Source organism: Herpailurus yagouaroundi, unplaced genomic scaffold, assembly GCF_014898765.1.
Source record: "Herpailurus yagouaroundi ecotype Mexico unplaced genomic scaffold, PumYag 139, whole genome shotgun sequence".
NCBI lineage: Eukaryota > Metazoa > Chordata > Mammalia > Carnivora > Felidae > Herpailurus > Herpailurus yagouaroundi.
Window position 1 is genome coordinate 927,320 of NW_024412394.1, and position 17,153 is coordinate 944,472.

Sequence of the window (17,153 nt, forward strand, 5' to 3'; positions counted from 1 at the left end):
CGCAGGCCCGGGCGCGGGTCGGCGCCGAGGAGGGTGGAGGGCAGCCGGGCCGGGGCCGGGGTCGTGGCCCACCAGCGACGGACTCCGTGGCCCGGCGCGGCCCGGTCGAGCGGACGGGCGTCCTCGTCCTCCTCGGAGCTGCCCCGGACCGAGGCGCGGCGCCTGAGCGGCGCAGGGCGGGCGGGGTAGGCGAAGCCGCGGCTCCCGGACCAGGAAGCCGCGGAGGCCCCGAGATCGCCGAAGGCCCCAGAGGTCGCGTAGGCCGAGCCCGAGGCCGGCGGGGAGTGCCAGGGCTCCGCTCGCAGGGAGGCCGCAGCGGGCCGGGCTCGCAGCGGCGCCTCTTCGCGCAGCCGGGCCTCCTCGCGCAGCCGCTCCTCGCCCCGCAGCCGGGCCTCCTCCCGCAGCCGCTCCTCGCCGCGTAGCCGGGCCTCGCCCCGCAGGCGGCGCAGCTTGTTGCGGTAGACGTCCCGGGTGGTGTCGGTGATGGGTCCTGGCTGGAAGCCCAGGGCCTGTAGCTCCCGCCGCAGCTCCAGGTCCGACAGGCCGGCCATGGCCAGGACGCCGCCCCCCGCCCGCCCCTGGCGCGCACCGCACCCGGAACTGCTCTCGCCGGCGGCCGCGGCGGAGCGGGCGGGGCCCCGCGCCATGATGGGAAGGTCGGCCTTTGCCGCCATGTTGAGAAGGTCGGCGCCTCCCCGATTGCCGGCCATGATGAGGGGGTCAGACTCGGCCATTAAGGCCGCCATGTTGGAGAGGTCCAAGGATTTTTTTTTTTTTTTTTCCCCCCCCCTTTTCCCCCCTCCGTCCTCACTCAGTCCTCCTCCTCGTCTGTAAGGCCAATCGGTGTTTTCTTTCTGAATCCTCCGCCCCTTGCGCGGTCCCTGGCACGTGGTAGGCACTCAGTGAATTGTTGATTTAGTGAATGAATTGCTTGATGGTGAAAGACAAGCCACTACGGAGAGCAGGGAGATGGGACCCTTCGCCGCTCTGTGCTTGGGGACCTTGTGTGATCCCTTCTGCAGTCAGGGAAGGGCTTTGGGTCGTGGACTAGACGCCAGGCATGCCACGAGACCCGGTCCGACCTGAGGTCGAGGACTACAGGCTTCTGTGTTTTCTTGGGAGTTAACTCTGAGGTGGGGCTCCGAGGGGGCACCGGCCCTGCCTCAGGCCAGACACCGCATGCACCGAGAAGGCATGCACCGAGAAGGCGGAAGAGCCAAATGCCCTTGGGCTTGCGTGGGCAGTTCAGCCTTCTGGGAGGAGGCCATATGTCTGGATAGTGGGATTTCCCTGAGAGATGGGTAGGGGAAGACCCCTGAGATACAGTCCTGTGTCCCTTGCAGATTTAGGTTGAGGACATTTGAATCCCAACTGCACCACTGTTAGATGTGTGATCATATCCAATGAACATCTCTAGCTTGCTGGCCAGTAAAGTTGATAGGGTTGCTATGAGGATTAGAACAGGTAACTTGTTTAAGGTGCTTAAAACAGTGCCTGGTACACCTCCTAAGTGCTTATACTTAACCCCTATCTCTGCGGTGGCAGCACATGTGTGATCTCCCACAGGACACCCTCTTTGATTACAGGAAGGCCCTTGGCTGAGAAGCCCCTAAGGGAAGCGTGGGAAGTGGTGGCAAAGGAAAAGAGCGCCATGGCTCATAGTTGCCCTTCTGCCCTCTCCCCTCTTTGTAATCCTTCTACATCCTTCTTCAGCTCCCTGTCCCAAACGTTTATGGCCGACCTTGGCCTCTTAGGTTCCGCTCCACTCCTCCTCCTCCTCTAAATCAGTTCCCCTCTTCCCTGCCCGTCGCCCACTCCCCATCACCCCCCTCCCCAGGTCTCCTCCTATTCCTTCCCTGGGTCACGGGCAAGGCCCCTCTGCCAGCGGTTTGCATTCCTGCCACTCGCTGTCCCACAGGGGTATTCCTACACTGGCCGCAATTGCTGGGAAAATTACAGGCTCGGCTCGGTCAGGCTTCCATTGTCAGCCTCCCCATATCCCCCAACCTAGCTGTTCCCATGTGGTGCAATTTTTCTCACCAAGTGTTGTTTTCCTTTTCTCTGCCTGTGTTTGCACGGAATGCCATGAATTTGATATAGTGATTGCCTAACACATATACCACATAATAGTATTTTATTTCTTTCTGAAGCACTGTTTGCATGACAAATGAGTTGGTAACATTTGTGCAACTCCTTGCAGCTGTGCAGTTCCATATATAAGGAATGAGCCTTTCGGCATCAATACTGGCCCCGTGTAGTCTAAGAGGGCTTGAAGCTGACGCTTAAACCAAGTGAACGTTCCGGCGTTTCGCAGAGTTACGGTCTGTTTCACCACAATGGATCCCAGGGCAATTTAAAAATATGTACTGAACTAGAGCTGCCCCCAGCAGCGGTCCCCAGCGTGGGCTTTGTCAGCCTGCCTTGTGTTTGGGGACGCTGCTACCGCCGCACATACCCGGGGCCAAGTGACCCCCCACCCGCCAAGCCTGTTGTCTTGCCTCTAGCCTGGAACCCATCATGTTGGCAGCTGCGGTTTTCTGCCCCCCTGTGGTCTACTCTTTGCCTCCACGGGGCTTCTAGCAGTTGCTGGATTCATCTCACTGGGTTGAACAGGCCTTTGGGGGTAGGGTGCTACCGCTCGTAGGGTGCTTGCCAATCAGTGTCCCCCCTGCCCCCCGCCCCCATGCCCGCCCCCAGGAAGAAACCTCACCATCTGATTGAGCAAAGTCAATTGGAAAAACCCTCACAAGTCAGTCGTCCCTCTCAGGTCTGGGGCCTCTCCGTTTTCCTCCAAAACTCCTCATTCCAGTCCTGCCCCTTCTGTGGACTGATAGCCCCTCTGAGGCCCTCCATCAACGTTCCCTGCCCCCAAGACCCCATTACCTGCTTGTTGCTGCTCATTTTCCTCCACGTGACCACCCACACCTTCTCCACGGACCCTCGTGTCTGCCCCAGCGCAGGCTTGGCCCGCTGCCTCGCGTGGGGAGCTGCCCGCGAGGCTCTTCCGGGGCCTTCCATGTCGCGGATGGGAACGCATATTTTCAATATGGGGCTGCTCTGCGTGCCCCCCCCATTCTCATCACTTTCTTGTGTGTGTGTGTGTGTGTGTGTGTGTGTGTGTGTGTGTGTGTGTGTTTTAAGGTGAGCAGCTCAGGCTGCGGGCGGTCTTCCTGATTTATTAAAGGCAGAGGAGGAAAAACAAGCTCCAATGTCCAGATCTACTTAGTAACCACATCCACACATTTATCGGAGGTGAGGGGGGCCTCTAGGAGGACGTTCTGGATTCCCAGAGGGCTGCCACACCGCCTGCCGTCCTGCTGACCTCTCTCTCTGTCTCAGCAGAACCTTATAATAACAACAGCCATAAATCTTTTAGTGGCTTCCATTCTCCTTCTCCTCCTGCAAAAGCCCTGCACGCATTTATCAGGTCCTTAAAGATGCTCAGGGACCACGAGCTCCTCCTTGATCCACCTCCTCACCAGCCTCGTGCATCTCGCCAAGTTTCCTTGGAACCACATCTCGGGTGGGGTCCCACCGCGGAGTGGTGGGGCACGGGGAGAGCGCGGTTGAAAAGTGGCGACAAAGTGGGTGCCGTCTAGGCTCAGACTTTGACTGGAGTGGTCCCAGCACTGCCCAGCTTCTGGCCGCCTCATCTCGGTGCCCTGGGGAAGTGGAGAGCACCTTAATCTCTCCAGGTCAACGAAGGGGCAACGGGACTCAACAGAGAAATGCCAGAACAGGTGTAATGGGCACTTACGTCGCCCGCTTTTCATAATCGGCTGAGAATGTAACAAAAGTCTCATTCTTCTGGCCACACTTTGAGATCTGTGGGTTAAGAGTTCCTTTAGAGGCACGGAATACATTCCCTGATGTCAATAGCGAATTGTGTATGAAGAAAAATGTAATGCTTTCAGAACATTTTCTTTTGGGCTTTGTCCATGATTAGATTACACTAAATTACAGAGTACAGATATCAGGCAATTACTCTTTGCTTTTTAACTATTCAATTTCATGGCAAATCCACGTAGCTCAGTAATTATAAAATCATACCGATGTGGTTGCCGAGAAAATACCTCATCATCTCCATCTTGTGAAGCTAGGTTCAGGTCGCCCTGTAATTACCAGTGGTCCTGTTAAGTGTAAAGTACATTCCAGACGAAGAGGGGTAATCTGTAACTCTCCGAAACTGCCAGTTTTCTGGAGATATTCTTGCAGATTTTGCCAGATAAACCTCAGTAACGTGTGAGGAAGAACGGCGTCCTTACCTGACTGGTTCCTCTGGGCACTCTCCCAGTCTGCTCCTGGCTGGGGCCTGGCCCTGGCAGTGGATCGCTTTAACCAGGAGTGTGTCTGTCTTTACTTCTGTTTTGTGAAAATACGGTCATTTTGTCTTGGCCCAGCTCACAGTCTCCTCCCCAACCTCCCCCCAGTTTTAATTTCTTCCAGGGCTGTGCATGTCCTGTAAGCAATCGAGTCTGCTGTGCTGGAAACTGAGGAACTCGGAGAAAAAGAATTATTTGAGCCAATTGTGAGAAATTGAACAGCGGCAGGAGGAGGAAAAGGAGAGAAGAAAGGAGCCGACACGTCTAACCAGGCGGCTGGGGCACTGTGCATACAGATGCAGGTGGTGGCTGGGTCCCTGTTGCGGCTCATTACTGAGAAGCACAGCAGAGGCCGCTGGGTGAGGGTCAGGGACAACAGCGCCGAGCTTTGAACGGGGCTCTAGGTGCTGTGGTTGCGGAGCCAATTCCCATTTTAAGAAATGCAGACTGCCTGGGGCATGATCCCCTCGGGGTCTCGTTTCTCTCCTTGGCGCCTATTTCAACACTGCTATTCAGCCCCGGGATCTTAAGGAAAAGCCCAGCGGGGTGGTGGGCGTGGAGGGGGAGGAGGGAGGAGGGGGAGGCTGGGGGTGGGCGGGGAAGAGGTGAGCGCCCCCTGCTGGTGATGGGGGAAGGTAGTCTCACTGTAGGGACAGATCCTGAGCAGAGACACAGGGAAAGACACAAAAGCAGTGTTTTCTCCATAGAAGGAGACGGTGACCGTTTAATGGTTTTTCTGCTTTTTTGGAATGGGTTCCAGATAATGGCGGGAATGGCGTGGTGGTACTCCGAAGGGCGAGGAGGAGTCTTGGATCCAGTTTTCCCCAACAGCATGCTTTGTAGATTCCTACGTTTCTCCCTCCCTTTTCTCCCCTGCCCTGTGCAGCCCTCTCTCCAATTATTACAGAGTGTTTTGGCAGCGTTTCCTGGGAACCTGCAGCTGCCCTTGGGATGATCAGTACGTGCATAGGAAATTGTGGGAATGTGCAGCATGGAGGGTGTGGATCCCATGTAAGGCTTGGGTGTTCCTCAGGACCATTCAGAGCACCCCCAAAGGACCATCCTTTTTTTTTTTTTTAATTTTTTTTTTCAACGTTTATTTTTATTTTTGGGACAGAGAGAGACAGAGCATGAACGGGGGAGGGGCAGAGAGAGAGAGGGAGACACAGAATCGGAAACAGGCTCCAGGCTCTGAGCCATCAGCCCAGAGCCCGACGCGGGGCTCGAACTCCCGGACCGCGAGATCGTGACCTGGCTGAAGTCGGACGCTTAACCGACTGCGCCACCCAGGCGCCCCAGGACCATCCTTTTTAAGGTTTGGGGTCGTCTTGTTTCGGTAACCACTGTCTGTGGCTAAGTTCTCGCAATGGTTGGGGTGGGTGGAAATACGGAATGGGCCTCATGTCTAATTGCTGATAACCTATGGGTAGAGGGAGCTGTGTTTCCTCTAAGGCCATCCAGTTTATAAATAAATGAGCATCCATTAATGTAACATTAAATTAGAATGAAATTTCCCATCCAGTTTTGTTTAGGAGGCAGAAATCAGTGGGTTGACTGTGGAATTTTGCTGCGGATGCTGGAGCATGCAGTCACAAGGTGATAATAATGATAGTAATTTGCTCGTGCCTGTACCCTCATCTCAAGGCACGTATTACCACCTGGCTTTTGCAAAGCCTCATTGAGGTTAAAGGGCTAGCTGGAAGTTACTCAGCAAGGGGTTGAGTACAGAAGTCTTATGGCTCTCCAGCCCATCTAGACCTTGAGTTTGCCAATAAACAGAAAGTGGAGACCTGAATGCCTCGCTCTGCCACCGACTGGTGTGTGGGCCGAAAATGCCGTCTCTCTGGACCTCAGTTTCCTCACCAGCACAAATCTTGCAATTCCGTGGGTCTCACGTGATAATTTGAACGGAGAATTTAGCCAAGGCACACGTTTTGCTGCTGTATATGTGCCATTTACAGCTAACTCCCTCTGAGCTTGATTTTTCCCCCCTTTATGCAATGACCCGGGGTTTGGCCTTTAAAAATTAAAATATTAAATAAAAGAGTCGTTTCTGTTTATTTGCCACTTTATTTGCCGGAGGGGGGCTTGCTTGGGAGAGTATTTTCCTTTGGAGCCCGGCTGTGGGGCATGCAGATTCCGGGGTCTCCCTCAGGTGGGAGGGCACTCCCAGTTTCATCCACCTTCCCCTGGAGCGGGCTGTCATTTGTCTGTTGGGGAAAAACACAGGAGGTCTGCAGCTTGGTAGATTCAGTGGGTCTACTTCTAAGCCTGGCCGCCGCCAACACAGGGCCAACCCAGGGAGGAGGGGGCGCCCCCAGGGGACGCTGGGCCAGGCTTCTGGAAGCTCTGCCTCTAGCTTTCTCTGTAGCCTGGGGCAAGTCATTTAACCTCCCGGTTCTTCCATTTCAAACACCAACTCCCCACCTCTCTCCTCTCCTCCTGGGGACCCGGAGAAGTAATTAGTGGCTGTTTGTCAGACAAGTCCTGGCTTTGCACAAGTGGCTCCGGCAGACCTTGAAGGGCAGACCTTGAACCGGGCAAGGCCACGTGGAGCTCAGGACTTCGATTTGTAGAATAGATAAAGGAAATGCAGGCTTCTGTGGCCAGACTGCCGCAGGGTTTCCTTCAGAGGAACTGCCCGGCCTGGGTGGTGTTTTGGGAGGGAATACGCGATCTGGAGCAGGGGAAGGGTTGGGTGGGTTGTCGTGGTCAGCTCTGCCAGGAGGGTGTTTGGGAAAGGGGCCTGAGCCATCAGGGCAGGGCCTCGAGATGCCCCTGGCTGGGGAACTGGGCCTCCCCGGTCCCCAGGAGCCATCTGAGCCCCTGCTCTGTGATCAGGCTTCCATCCGAGACAGGGGCACCCTTTCCCGGAGAAGACCACTTCATGTTCTCAAGCGCAAGGCAGAAAAGCAAATCGCCATCCCCAAGCCCTGCTCAGATGCACTCTGGGAATATTAACGTGGGTGGACAAGGCTGAGCCCCAGAGGCAGAGGCGCCCTGCCTCCCGTACCGTTCCGGGCAGGCAGAAGCACCTCACTCAGCAGCCCTTCCAGGGCGGCCCGGTGCTTTTCCAGCTGCCTGGAGTTCATCCTCGTTCCAGTTGCCACAGAAGCAGTCAGCTGTGAAATAAGGCAGAGTTAACAAGGAGGAAGAGACACGGAGAGCGCCATTAACGCCTGGGCGCCTCGCGGGCGGCAGGAGGCACTGCCAGGAGCCGCAGCACCCTGCGGCCCCATTCTGCCCCATCCTCTGGGAGCCTCGGCCTCCCAGGACCCGGCAGGAAATTCTGGCACCTCCCCCCAACTCGATCCAGGGGCCCGGATCCTGGGAGGCCCCCGGACTTGCTGCCCAGGGACCATCAACAAACCTCCCCTGGTGGGGAAGCTGGGACAGGAGGGGAGGGTCTGCAGGAGCCCGCTGCCCCCACCCCGCCGCCCCTGTCTTTTCCTGTGGGAGGAAACTCTCCCTCCCCCTTCTCCTGAGTAATGATAACCGGCACCGTGAAGCCTTAGGGCGCAGGCGCCATTCTAAACACTTCGTGTATATTAAGCCTCTCAATAACCCTGTGATGTAGGGATCATTAGTGTCCCCATTCTGCAGAGGAGGAAAGGGAGGACAAAGGGGTAGGATAACTCGCTCCAAGCCACACAGGTACTCAGTAGCAGAGGGAGAAGGTGCTATACCCAGGAGCGCTGACTCCAGGGTCTGTGCCCATGACCACCAGGTCTTCTCTAGCACCGCGGGGACACAGGCGAGACCCCAGAGTTGCTGTCTGGAGGCTCATCACCAAGAAAGGTGGTTGTGGCAGAGCCGGGGGTGCTGAGCTTGCTGTCACCCCCAGAGCTTCCTGGTTCAGTGGTCTTGGTTTGCAAACCAGCTGGCAGACTGGGAGATTGCCTGCCTGTCTGGAGAGCTGCGATGGAGGAGTCCCAGGCCCCCCACCCCCACCCCCCCACTGGTGGTGGGAAATGGGCTTGGGATGCCTGAAGGCAAGCAAAGGGTCCCCGTGGGCTCTGGCCTCCAGCCCTGCCGTGTCCTCACCTGACAATGAGGAGGCTGGACGGAATGATCCGGAAAGGACCTCCTGGCCTGTATATCATGTTCTAGGGGGATGGAAAGGGGACGAGGGGTACCTCACCCTCAGCCTCCGAGAGGCATTCCACAGGATGTAACATGTGCTTTAAACTGCCTTGGGTGCGGAGGGCAGTCCTGAGGGAGCTCCCCTTTGCCAGCTGAACCAGTCACCCCCAGTTCCTCCTGGGGAGCCCAAGGAGCATGTGGGGAGGAAAGGCACACTCCCCTAACCCCACCACCCAGGGTGGTGACAGCACCGAGGAGGCCATGACCGACCTCCCTGTTTATGGACAGCTGATGGGGTCTAAAGACCCCTGGCTGGTGTCCAGCTCAGTTTTGCCCTGACTGTGACCTTGGCAAGGCCCTCGTTCTCTCTGCATATCAGTCTTTTCCTCTCCCAGGCCTCTTTACAGGGAAGTGTCCCTCCCCTCAGTCCCGGAGCCCTTCCTTCTCCATCCATACCCACCCCCTTAAGAATCCCACTGTCCTGGCTTGAAACTCCAGCTAATTGCCGATGCCTCCCACATTGATGTCTGCAGCCCTGAGCGCTCCTGAAGTCCAGACGGCTATATACACCTGCCTTGTGCGACGCCTCCACCTGGATGCCCACCAGGCATCTTATAGTTCACAGGTCCTGTCTGACCTCCTGACCTTCCTCCTGCCATCCTGCAGCCAACCATAGGCTTCACCGTCTCCTGAGTGGCAGATCTATCCTTCCAGGTATTCCGGCCCCAAACCTCAAAGTTCGTTTTTACGTTTCTCTTTCTTTATACCCTGCATTCGTTCTTTCAGCAAATCCTCAGAGCTTCTAACTCGAAATTATTTCCAGAACCTGACCACTGTGCTCTGCCTCTACCTTGACCACCCTGGGCTCTTGGATGTGCTAGCAGCTCCTCGGTGGTCTCCCGAATCCTGCCCTTGCCCCTTCGGGCTGCTCTCAACGCGGAAGCTGGGGAGACTCTTGTAAAATGTGAATCTGATCATGTCCCTCCTCCGCTCCAAAGCCCCCAGCAGCTCCCACCTCAGCAGAGGGAAGGCAAAGTCCAAACAATAGCCTACAAAGTCCACGGTCTGGTCCCACCTCCCTCTTCCTCCCTGACTCCCTCTGCTCCAGCCACTCCAGCCTCTTCACTGTTCTTCCACACTCTTCCACCAGGCCTCCTCCTGCCTCGGGGCCTTTGCATTGACTATTCCTGCCACCTGGAATGCTCTTCCCCCAGATATCTTTGTGGTTGCCTGCCTCACCGTCTCCAGGTCTCAGCGCTAATACCGTCTCCTCGTGAAGCCCGCTCTGACCACCCTGTTGAGGTTGCAACCCATCCGCCTCCAGTCCCTGCCTTATTTTCCTCCACGGCACCTGTTAGGACCGGCCACATTATGATGCTTGCTTCTGTATCCTGTCTGTAGTCTGCTGCCCGTCCTTCTGACATCTCATTTCCAGTCCCCCGCTGCAGTGTGAGCTTCACGAGCTCGGAGGATGTATCTGTTTTGTTCACCGCCCTATCGCCAGGGCCCAGAACTGAGCCATGCTTCACACTTAGGGCTCAGTGTCTTCTCATCTGGATAAATGAGGCTGAGAACTTAAGAGCCGCACTGGACAAACTCAAGGCTCGCTTAGGCCACCACGATCTGTGCATCCTAACACAGCACTGCAGGCCCGAGGCCCTGGGTCTTGACACTGTAGTCGTCTCCCAGGGCACCCTTGTGCTCTGTCTCCCGGTGACCGCAGTTGCCCCCTGACTCGTCTCCTGCCTCCACTTGTGCGGTCCCAGATCTTTCTAAGTCAGATGAGATGACTTCCCTGCTGTGAACTCCCCAGTGACCTTCCAGACATGGTGCCTGGACCACTAGGCCCTGCCACTCTCTTGTCCTCTCCCAAGTGCGCCCTGGCCTTGGGGGCCTCACACCTACCACATGCTTCCTGAGCAGGGCCTCTGCCGGCACGTTTCCTTCTGGGACGTTCTTGCTCTAGCTGTTTGCATCACAGGCTCCTTCTCATCATTCCGGTTCCAAATCAAATAAATGTCACCTCCTCTGAGAGGCCTCCTAGCCAAAGCAGTGCCCCCAGCCCCCACCCCCTCACCCTCTATCATGCCTCCTTACCCGGTGCCTTATTTGAGACAGCTGTGTCATTGTTGGTGTCTGTATCTCTCCTAGGATGGAACTTGTTGCCTGAATGTCTGGTTTGCTGCTGTGTTCCAGAACAATCTGTGGCTGGCAGGGGGAACCCTTCCCCACACTAGGTTTCTCTGCATTGTCCCCCTGTCTGCTCACCTTGATAACTTCGTTTTCTTCTTCCTCTGTGGGCTCCACAGGGTCCAGAGGGCCCACTTCCTCGGACCTCTGCTGTACAATCAGGGATTTCTTTTGCCCTTTGTTCCGCTCCTTTTCCTAAGGGCAGAGCACAAATTTGCACAAAACCTGCCATCTCTCCACCGCCCAGATGGCCCTCGCCTGTCTCTGCCCAGGGTGCTAAGTGGTCTGAGCTTCCCACAGGCCAAAAGAGTTCTCCCAGGTGCCTCTACACGAGGAGTTCCAGAAACCCAACGGCTTACAAATGGCCCTCAGAGTCGTTCACCAATAGGTCAACTTGAAGAATCCGTTCCTTTGTAGTTCAAGCATTGCACCCAGATTATTACTGTTAATTAAGTTAAAATGCTGAAAATAAGGGCTGCCCTTCATGCATATTAAGTGTGGAAATGTGTTTTTCTTCGCAGAGAGCCCATAAAAAAGGTGGCAAGACAGCCTCGCCTGGGAGGGCGCCATGGGGTGGCCCAGAAACTGGAGTCCCTGGGAGGTGATTTATAAGAGGCGAGACAGGGAGATGAATTATGGAGGAAGGAGTTTGCAGCTTCTTCAGAGAAATCCGGTGCCTGGCAATTCTGAGGAGCAAAACCACAGAGCGGATCAACGCAAAGCGTTCTTTGGTTGCCATTTTGCTAGTTTATGTTCTACCGACGTTGATTGTTTCTGCCCAGACCTAAACCTTACGTGGCATCCTGCTTGCCAGGTCCCGGGGCACCGAGATCAGACACACCTCAATCCTTTGGCTTCTCTAATGACCCCCTTGGGATTCAGCTCTGGGCCTTGCCTGGGACACGGTGATTCTAGAACAATTGGTTGTCCCTTCTGGAGAGGAAGCCGGTGGTAGAGAAATTATGTTTAGAGAGCCTGCTGCCTCTCTTCCATATTTCTATGTCTACCCCTGAAGAAAGGGAGCTGGGGCTGGCCTTGCCTCTGCAAAGGACATAGGCCGCTGGGTATGTGGAAGCTTGCCCCGGACAGAGTATGGAGGTGCAGAGGCCATGCGACCTCCCAGAGAACGGATTCGTGGGTTTGTCCCTACTGGAGCCGAGTCTCAGACAGGTGGGACACGACAGTCCCATCCAGCTCCTCAGGTCAAAGAGAAACAAATATCAGCACAAGATACTCAGAACCCCTTGACATCTAAAGTAAAAGGCACGGGGAGCCAGGTCTGGCAATCCAGTTTTCCAGAGGCCCTGCTGCCTGAGTTGCATTAAGCCTGCCTTGTTTTCTTCCGGGTTTTTTTTTTTTTTTAAATGTTTATTTATTTTTGAGAGAGAGAGAGAGAGAGAGAGAGAGAGAGAGAGAGAGACTGCATGTGAGCAGGAGAGGAGCAGAGAGAGAGGGAGACACAGAATCCGAAGCAGGCTCCAGGCTCCGAGCTGTCAGCACAGAGCCCCATGTGGGGTGCGAACTTGTGAGATCATGACCTGAGCCAAAGTCGGACGCCCAACCGACTGAGCCACCCAGGCCCCTTTTCTGGCTTCTAAAGAAGAGGCTCTGACCAGCACTCCGTGGGGGACCAACCCCTCGCCCCCTCCTTCTCTCTGAAGACCCCTGCTCAGTTCTCACCTTTTCCCTTCCGACACCCCAGGGGGGCTTCTCCCGCCTCTGAACTTAGCACTTAACCATCAGCATCACTTACTGGGCAATTAATCCCGTCCTGCCTTGTGCCGTGTCCCTTTGTTTTCTATTGTTAGTGAATTTTTCATACGATTTTGTATCTTGGCTCCTGAGCCTGCTCCTGGAAGACGGAGGTTCCTCGATTTCCTCGCATGCCTGGCCTCTCACCCAGGGTGGCCCTTTGTACTATGGAGATGCTCAGCAAATATTTATCGGCTTGTTAATTGAAAATCTCCTCTGAAGGATGGGCAGGGTGGGAAAAGATGTCACTTGTGGGAGCCGCTGTCACCTTTGGTTGGTGCTAGTGGGGAATGAAGGCCGCAGGGAGGCAGCTGGAGTTTGGGGTCAGCTTGGGTCTGGGTCCTTCATGCTCCCCTCGATGTCACTGATGCCAGCTATGCAGCTGATTAAACGTGGGTTTCCCCCAAGGGACACTTGTGCCTTAGAGAGACTAACACCACTTCAGCGCTGAGCAGCTGTGAGTCACTTGGACCACGCTGGGGAGGCAGGCAGCCTGGGGGATTTCCTACCCGAATCCTCTGGAGCTCGCTGTGGGTGAAGATGGGAACGAAGGCTTCCGTCTGGGAGGCCAGCATGATGGCCCCGTGCACCATCAGCAGGACAGCCACGGCCTTGCGGGACACCATCCTGGGGCTGAACAACAAGAAGCTCTTGTCAGGTTCACGGCCCACGCCCTGCCAATAGCTGTGACGTTGAGCAAGCCGCTCGGCCTCTCCTCGTGTGGGCCGGGTGTGGGGCTTTACCAGAGGAGCTCAGAGGCCCTTCTCTGCCCCAGAGAGGTGAACAAGTGCCTGGGAGAGGCCGTCCTGCCCCCGTCACACAACTGGGGGAGAAGCATCCCACACGCCAGCCACCCTCGTTGTTACCGGTGAGGTCTTCCAAAGCTTCCAAAGCTCGTGAAGGGGGAAGGACTCCATGTCTCAGAAGAAAAACTCTAGATTAGCAACAGAATGGTGCCCCAAGACTCAGGGAGCCCTCACTGCTCCCTGGGATGGACTCAGGCCCTGATGACCCTGGGTGTCCCCGGAAGCACCAGGCGAAGACCTTGGGTCTGAAGAGAAAGAGGCTGGGACCCTTTGCCCCGGGGGAAGGCAGAGCAGATGGAAATTTTCAGCAGGGAGCAGCATCCCGGAGCTGGGAGTGGGGTCTCCACCCCTCTGGGGCCAGCGCTGGCTCGGAAACAGGACTCTTGAGCCCCAGCTAGCTGCCTGTTGGTTACCATCTAGAAAGGACAAGAGTTCACCTCTGCCCCGCACCTCCCTCCACCCCACCTCAGAATGCCACGGATGCTGGGGGTGCCTGCGTGCCTGCGTGAGGCCTCCTGTGTCCCAGGATGGGAGCAGGTCTGGAATGGTGGGCCGGAAGGTGGGCCGCTGACGTTCGCCAGGGACCAGGTGGGTGTGGTGACCTCAAGAGTGCAACGGCTTAAGAAATGGGGTCAGAGAGTGCCTGGGTGGCTCAGTCTGTTGAGCATCCAACTCTTGATTTCAGCTCAAGTCATGATCTCAGGGTCGTGGGCTCAAGGCCTGCCTTGGGCTCTGCGCTGAGCATGGAGCTTGCTTGGGATTCTCTCTCTGCCCCTACCCTGCTCATGCTCTCTCTCTCTCTCTCTCTCTCTCTCTCTCTCAAAATAAATAAATACTAAAAAAAAAAAAAAAAAAAGAAAAGAAAGAAAGAAATGCAGTCAGTTGGGCAGGCTTCAGGCCCTGTCGGGATGGTCCAGTGGCAGGGGTTGGTGATGGCGCTTCCTGCTGGGTGCCAGCCTTAGTTGATTCCGTAAGTAATTACCCCGGTGCTCAGTGTCCCCCTCTAAGCCCTCTCTCACATGATCCTCCCACTCATCCGGGAGCAGATGAAATCTGGGGAGGGGAGGAGGCCTAGAGAGGTGAAGACCTAGGGAGGGGCCAGGCCCCAGAGCGAGGAAATGAGACCAGGGGGCGGCCCCTGCTGCAGCGGGCGTGGGGGTGATCACAGGGTTGCAGATAAAAGGCTTTGGGGGAGTCGGCCCGGGGCTGCTGGTGGGAGAGGGTCGTGCCCTGGACTGGCCTCTAAGTATTGCGGGTCCAACCCCAAATCCCCCTCTGGAGAGGATCTTCGAAGGCTGTGGGCTTGCATCCTGCCTCTTCCCTGGGACCTGTCTCCTCCGTCATCTGAAGCCACTGCTATGAAGCAGGACGCTCCCTCTGCCTTCTTGCGATCCTTCCTTCTGCCCCGTCCTACTTTCTCTCTCCATCTGGCGAACACTCCATGAGAAAGGATGAGAGAGCTCAGGCAGCCAAAGCCTCCCATGCCAGCTACATACAAATTCCTAGTGGGGTCAGAAAACTGCTCACCCACTGAAGGCGGACCCTCGGGAAGACGAGACCCAGCCCCGGGAGGATCTGGAGAGGAACAGAGGATGGGTGGGGGGTGGAGAGCTCCCAGGCACTCTCCCCCTCCCCGTTCCTACGCTTCCCCGATGGTGCGTCTGTGGAGCCCTGTTTCCCTCCCAGTGGGGACGGATATGTCACATTTATGGCGTCCCATTTCCTTCACAGAGATGCTATAGAGCCCTTTTCATTCCGGTGTTCGCATTTCATTCACTCCATAAGAATCAATAAAAACTTTAAATAAAAAAAGGCAAAATCCAATTGCTGCTCATTTTCTTGATCCAACTGGCAGTTGGCATGTCACCTACATTCATTTGTGTTTCTGGGAGCTCGGAGTGGGAGAGCTTTTCACTGTGTGATGAGCCAGTGACGTCCCTTTTCCATCTCCAGCGATGGGGCTCCAGCCTACAAGTGATCAGCTCTGGATAAGCGGGCACCTGTCTCCTTCCTCCCCACCCATGGTACCACCCGACCTGGCAAGAGTTGCCCCGTCCTGTAATCTCTCTAGGGACCAGCTTTCTCCTGAACTTCCCAGAGCAAAGCCTTCGTGCCAAGCGGGGTCCGGTGTCCATGCTGAGCCCTGGCTTGGGTACCTGGCCTGCAGTCAATGGCACCACGCATCTCAGACAGCCTCCTTTTTATCAGGACTTGCACCCACCCCTCCTCCCTCCAGCTTCCGTGCCTCCGGGGCCGTCCTGCCTGTGCTCCCACTATGTATGGCTTCAACCTGCTTCTCTGGAAATCAGCTCGGGGCTTTCAGCCGGAAGCCTAGTTAAGTATTTGAAGGTGGCAGAGGGACATAGGGGAGATCTCTGGACTGGGCTGGTTTCTGCCTTGGGGCTCAGGCCGAACTCCCCCTCCCCCCGCCCCTCTCCTCTGTGGCTACTCACAGCAGCAGGGTCTGGGTGGCACTGACCTTGTCTGTCTCTGCTCCTCCTTTGGTATCTGGCTCATCTGACCCGCCCTTATATCTGCTATCTGGCTGGTCTGATGGGCCCTCTAGCCCTCCCTTGGGAGCCCGTTAACCTTTGGCCACACCTTGGGGGCTTTGGGTGGGGAGCCTGGATTCTCGAAGCTCATGGAAACAACAGGCAGGGCCTGGCACGTCGTTGGACTTCTGGGGCTTTCCCGGAAGATGACAGTCAGGATTTGGTGGAGGCCAGCTTCCACCAAGATGGCACTTTCCCGTCCACTTAGAACTTAGCTGCCGCTCAGAGGGTCGTTTTAACAAAAGCCCTTTCTTTTTTGTTACTTAAATATATGATGTTGTTGAGTGTCTTCAGGCCAGCTCTTTAGTGATTGGATTCTCTGTTGGGCTGTCAGAGAGAGTGCTGTATTAGAAAGATAACTTGCCTTCAGCCTCGGGGGCGGCCCCCCCCCCCGAAGCCCCTCACAAAAGAAAGAAAAGGCTCAGGAGTGTGTGGCAGTTTAAAGCGACTAATGAAAAGACAATGACAGTCTAGACCCAGGGCTGTGGAGCAACAGAGACTCTGTGGGAGCCAAGAAAGCATGTAAGGTGTGTGATACAGAGGTTTATGGGTTTGTAGCGTAAATGGGGGAGATGAGACACCTATCCAGGCACGTTTCATGGTAATCGTATAACTCAAATGGTGAAGTGAAAGATTTAAACAGGGAAGAGATGAATGTAATCTGGAGTCAGGGCTTACTGCTGCTGCTGGCCAGTGCCGTTTCTGGAACACGGTCCGGGAATGCTTGACACGCATGTTCTAATGAAGCCTCAGCGATGCCATGACGTTGGTGCTCTTAATTGTCCCATTTTGCAGATAAGGAAACCGAGGCACAATGAAATAGCTCCTCGGTGACCCCACTGTAAGGTCTCTCTCTCTCTTTTTAAGTCAGCTCTACTCTCTATGTGGGGCTCAAACTCACAACCCTGCCCTGAGATTGAGAGTTGCGTGCTCTACCGACTGAGTCAGCCAGGGACCCCCGAGGTCTCTCTATACAAGGGTCAAGGCTGGTCGTGGCCAGACATGGCAGAGGATGGGAGTGGGGGCTTCTGGGACACAGGGTATATGCAGGAATAAAGGATGGCATGGGTTGGCAGGGTCTCCCTGTGGGTTGGGAGAGGGTCATTCTTGGGTCTGAGTGTGGGCATTCTTAGAAACCAAGCAGAAGGATTTGGATTTGATGGGGGGAGAAACGGGGGCCCTCATAGTTAGCCTTGAATGGGCTTAGTGGTTGGGTCTGGTCATCAGGGCAGGGCGAGGAGAATCTGGGAGGTGGCTGGGGCAGACTGAGGGTGAAGTCCAGAGGGTCTGGGCTAGCAGAGGCCATTTCTCCAGGAGAACCTCACTGGCGATTAGCACCTTCCAGAGACGCTGCCCCAAACATTCAGATGGGGATTGCTTCTTGTCCAGGCACCCCCCTCCCCCCCACTCAGTCCTCCAGTCTGCTGTGGCTTTTCCTCTCAGAAAGA

General features: G+C 55.8%; 2 protein-coding genes across 2 annotated transcripts in view; both read right to left on the minus strand.

Moving 5' to 3' along the window:
* LEMD2 (LEM domain nuclear envelope protein 2) overlaps positions 1 to 597 on the minus strand; it is a 17,040-nt gene extending 16,443 nt beyond the window's left edge. Inside the window, exon 1 of the mRNA XM_040473112.1 lies at positions 8 to 597. Within this exon, the coding sequence (XP_040329046.1) occupies positions 8 to 551 (544 nt within the window). The 5' untranslated portion in view covers positions 552 to 597. The remainder of the gene's footprint in view (positions 1 to 7) is intronic.
* A 5,798-nt stretch (positions 598 to 6,395) lies between these two features.
* Positions 6,396 to 13,443, minus strand: MLN (motilin). Its single transcript, XM_040473226.1, has 4 exons — positions 12,857 to 13,443; positions 10,674 to 10,790; positions 7,336 to 7,444; positions 6,396 to 6,532 (listed from the first exon to the last, which is right to left on the minus strand). The coding sequence occupies exons 1-4, from the start codon at positions 12,971 to 12,973 to the stop codon at positions 6,525 to 6,527; spliced, it is 351 nt and encodes a 116-aa protein (XP_040329160.1). The 5' UTR covers positions 12,974 to 13,443; the 3' UTR covers positions 6,396 to 6,524.
* Between the last annotated feature and the right edge of the window lie 3,710 nt (positions 13,444 to 17,153).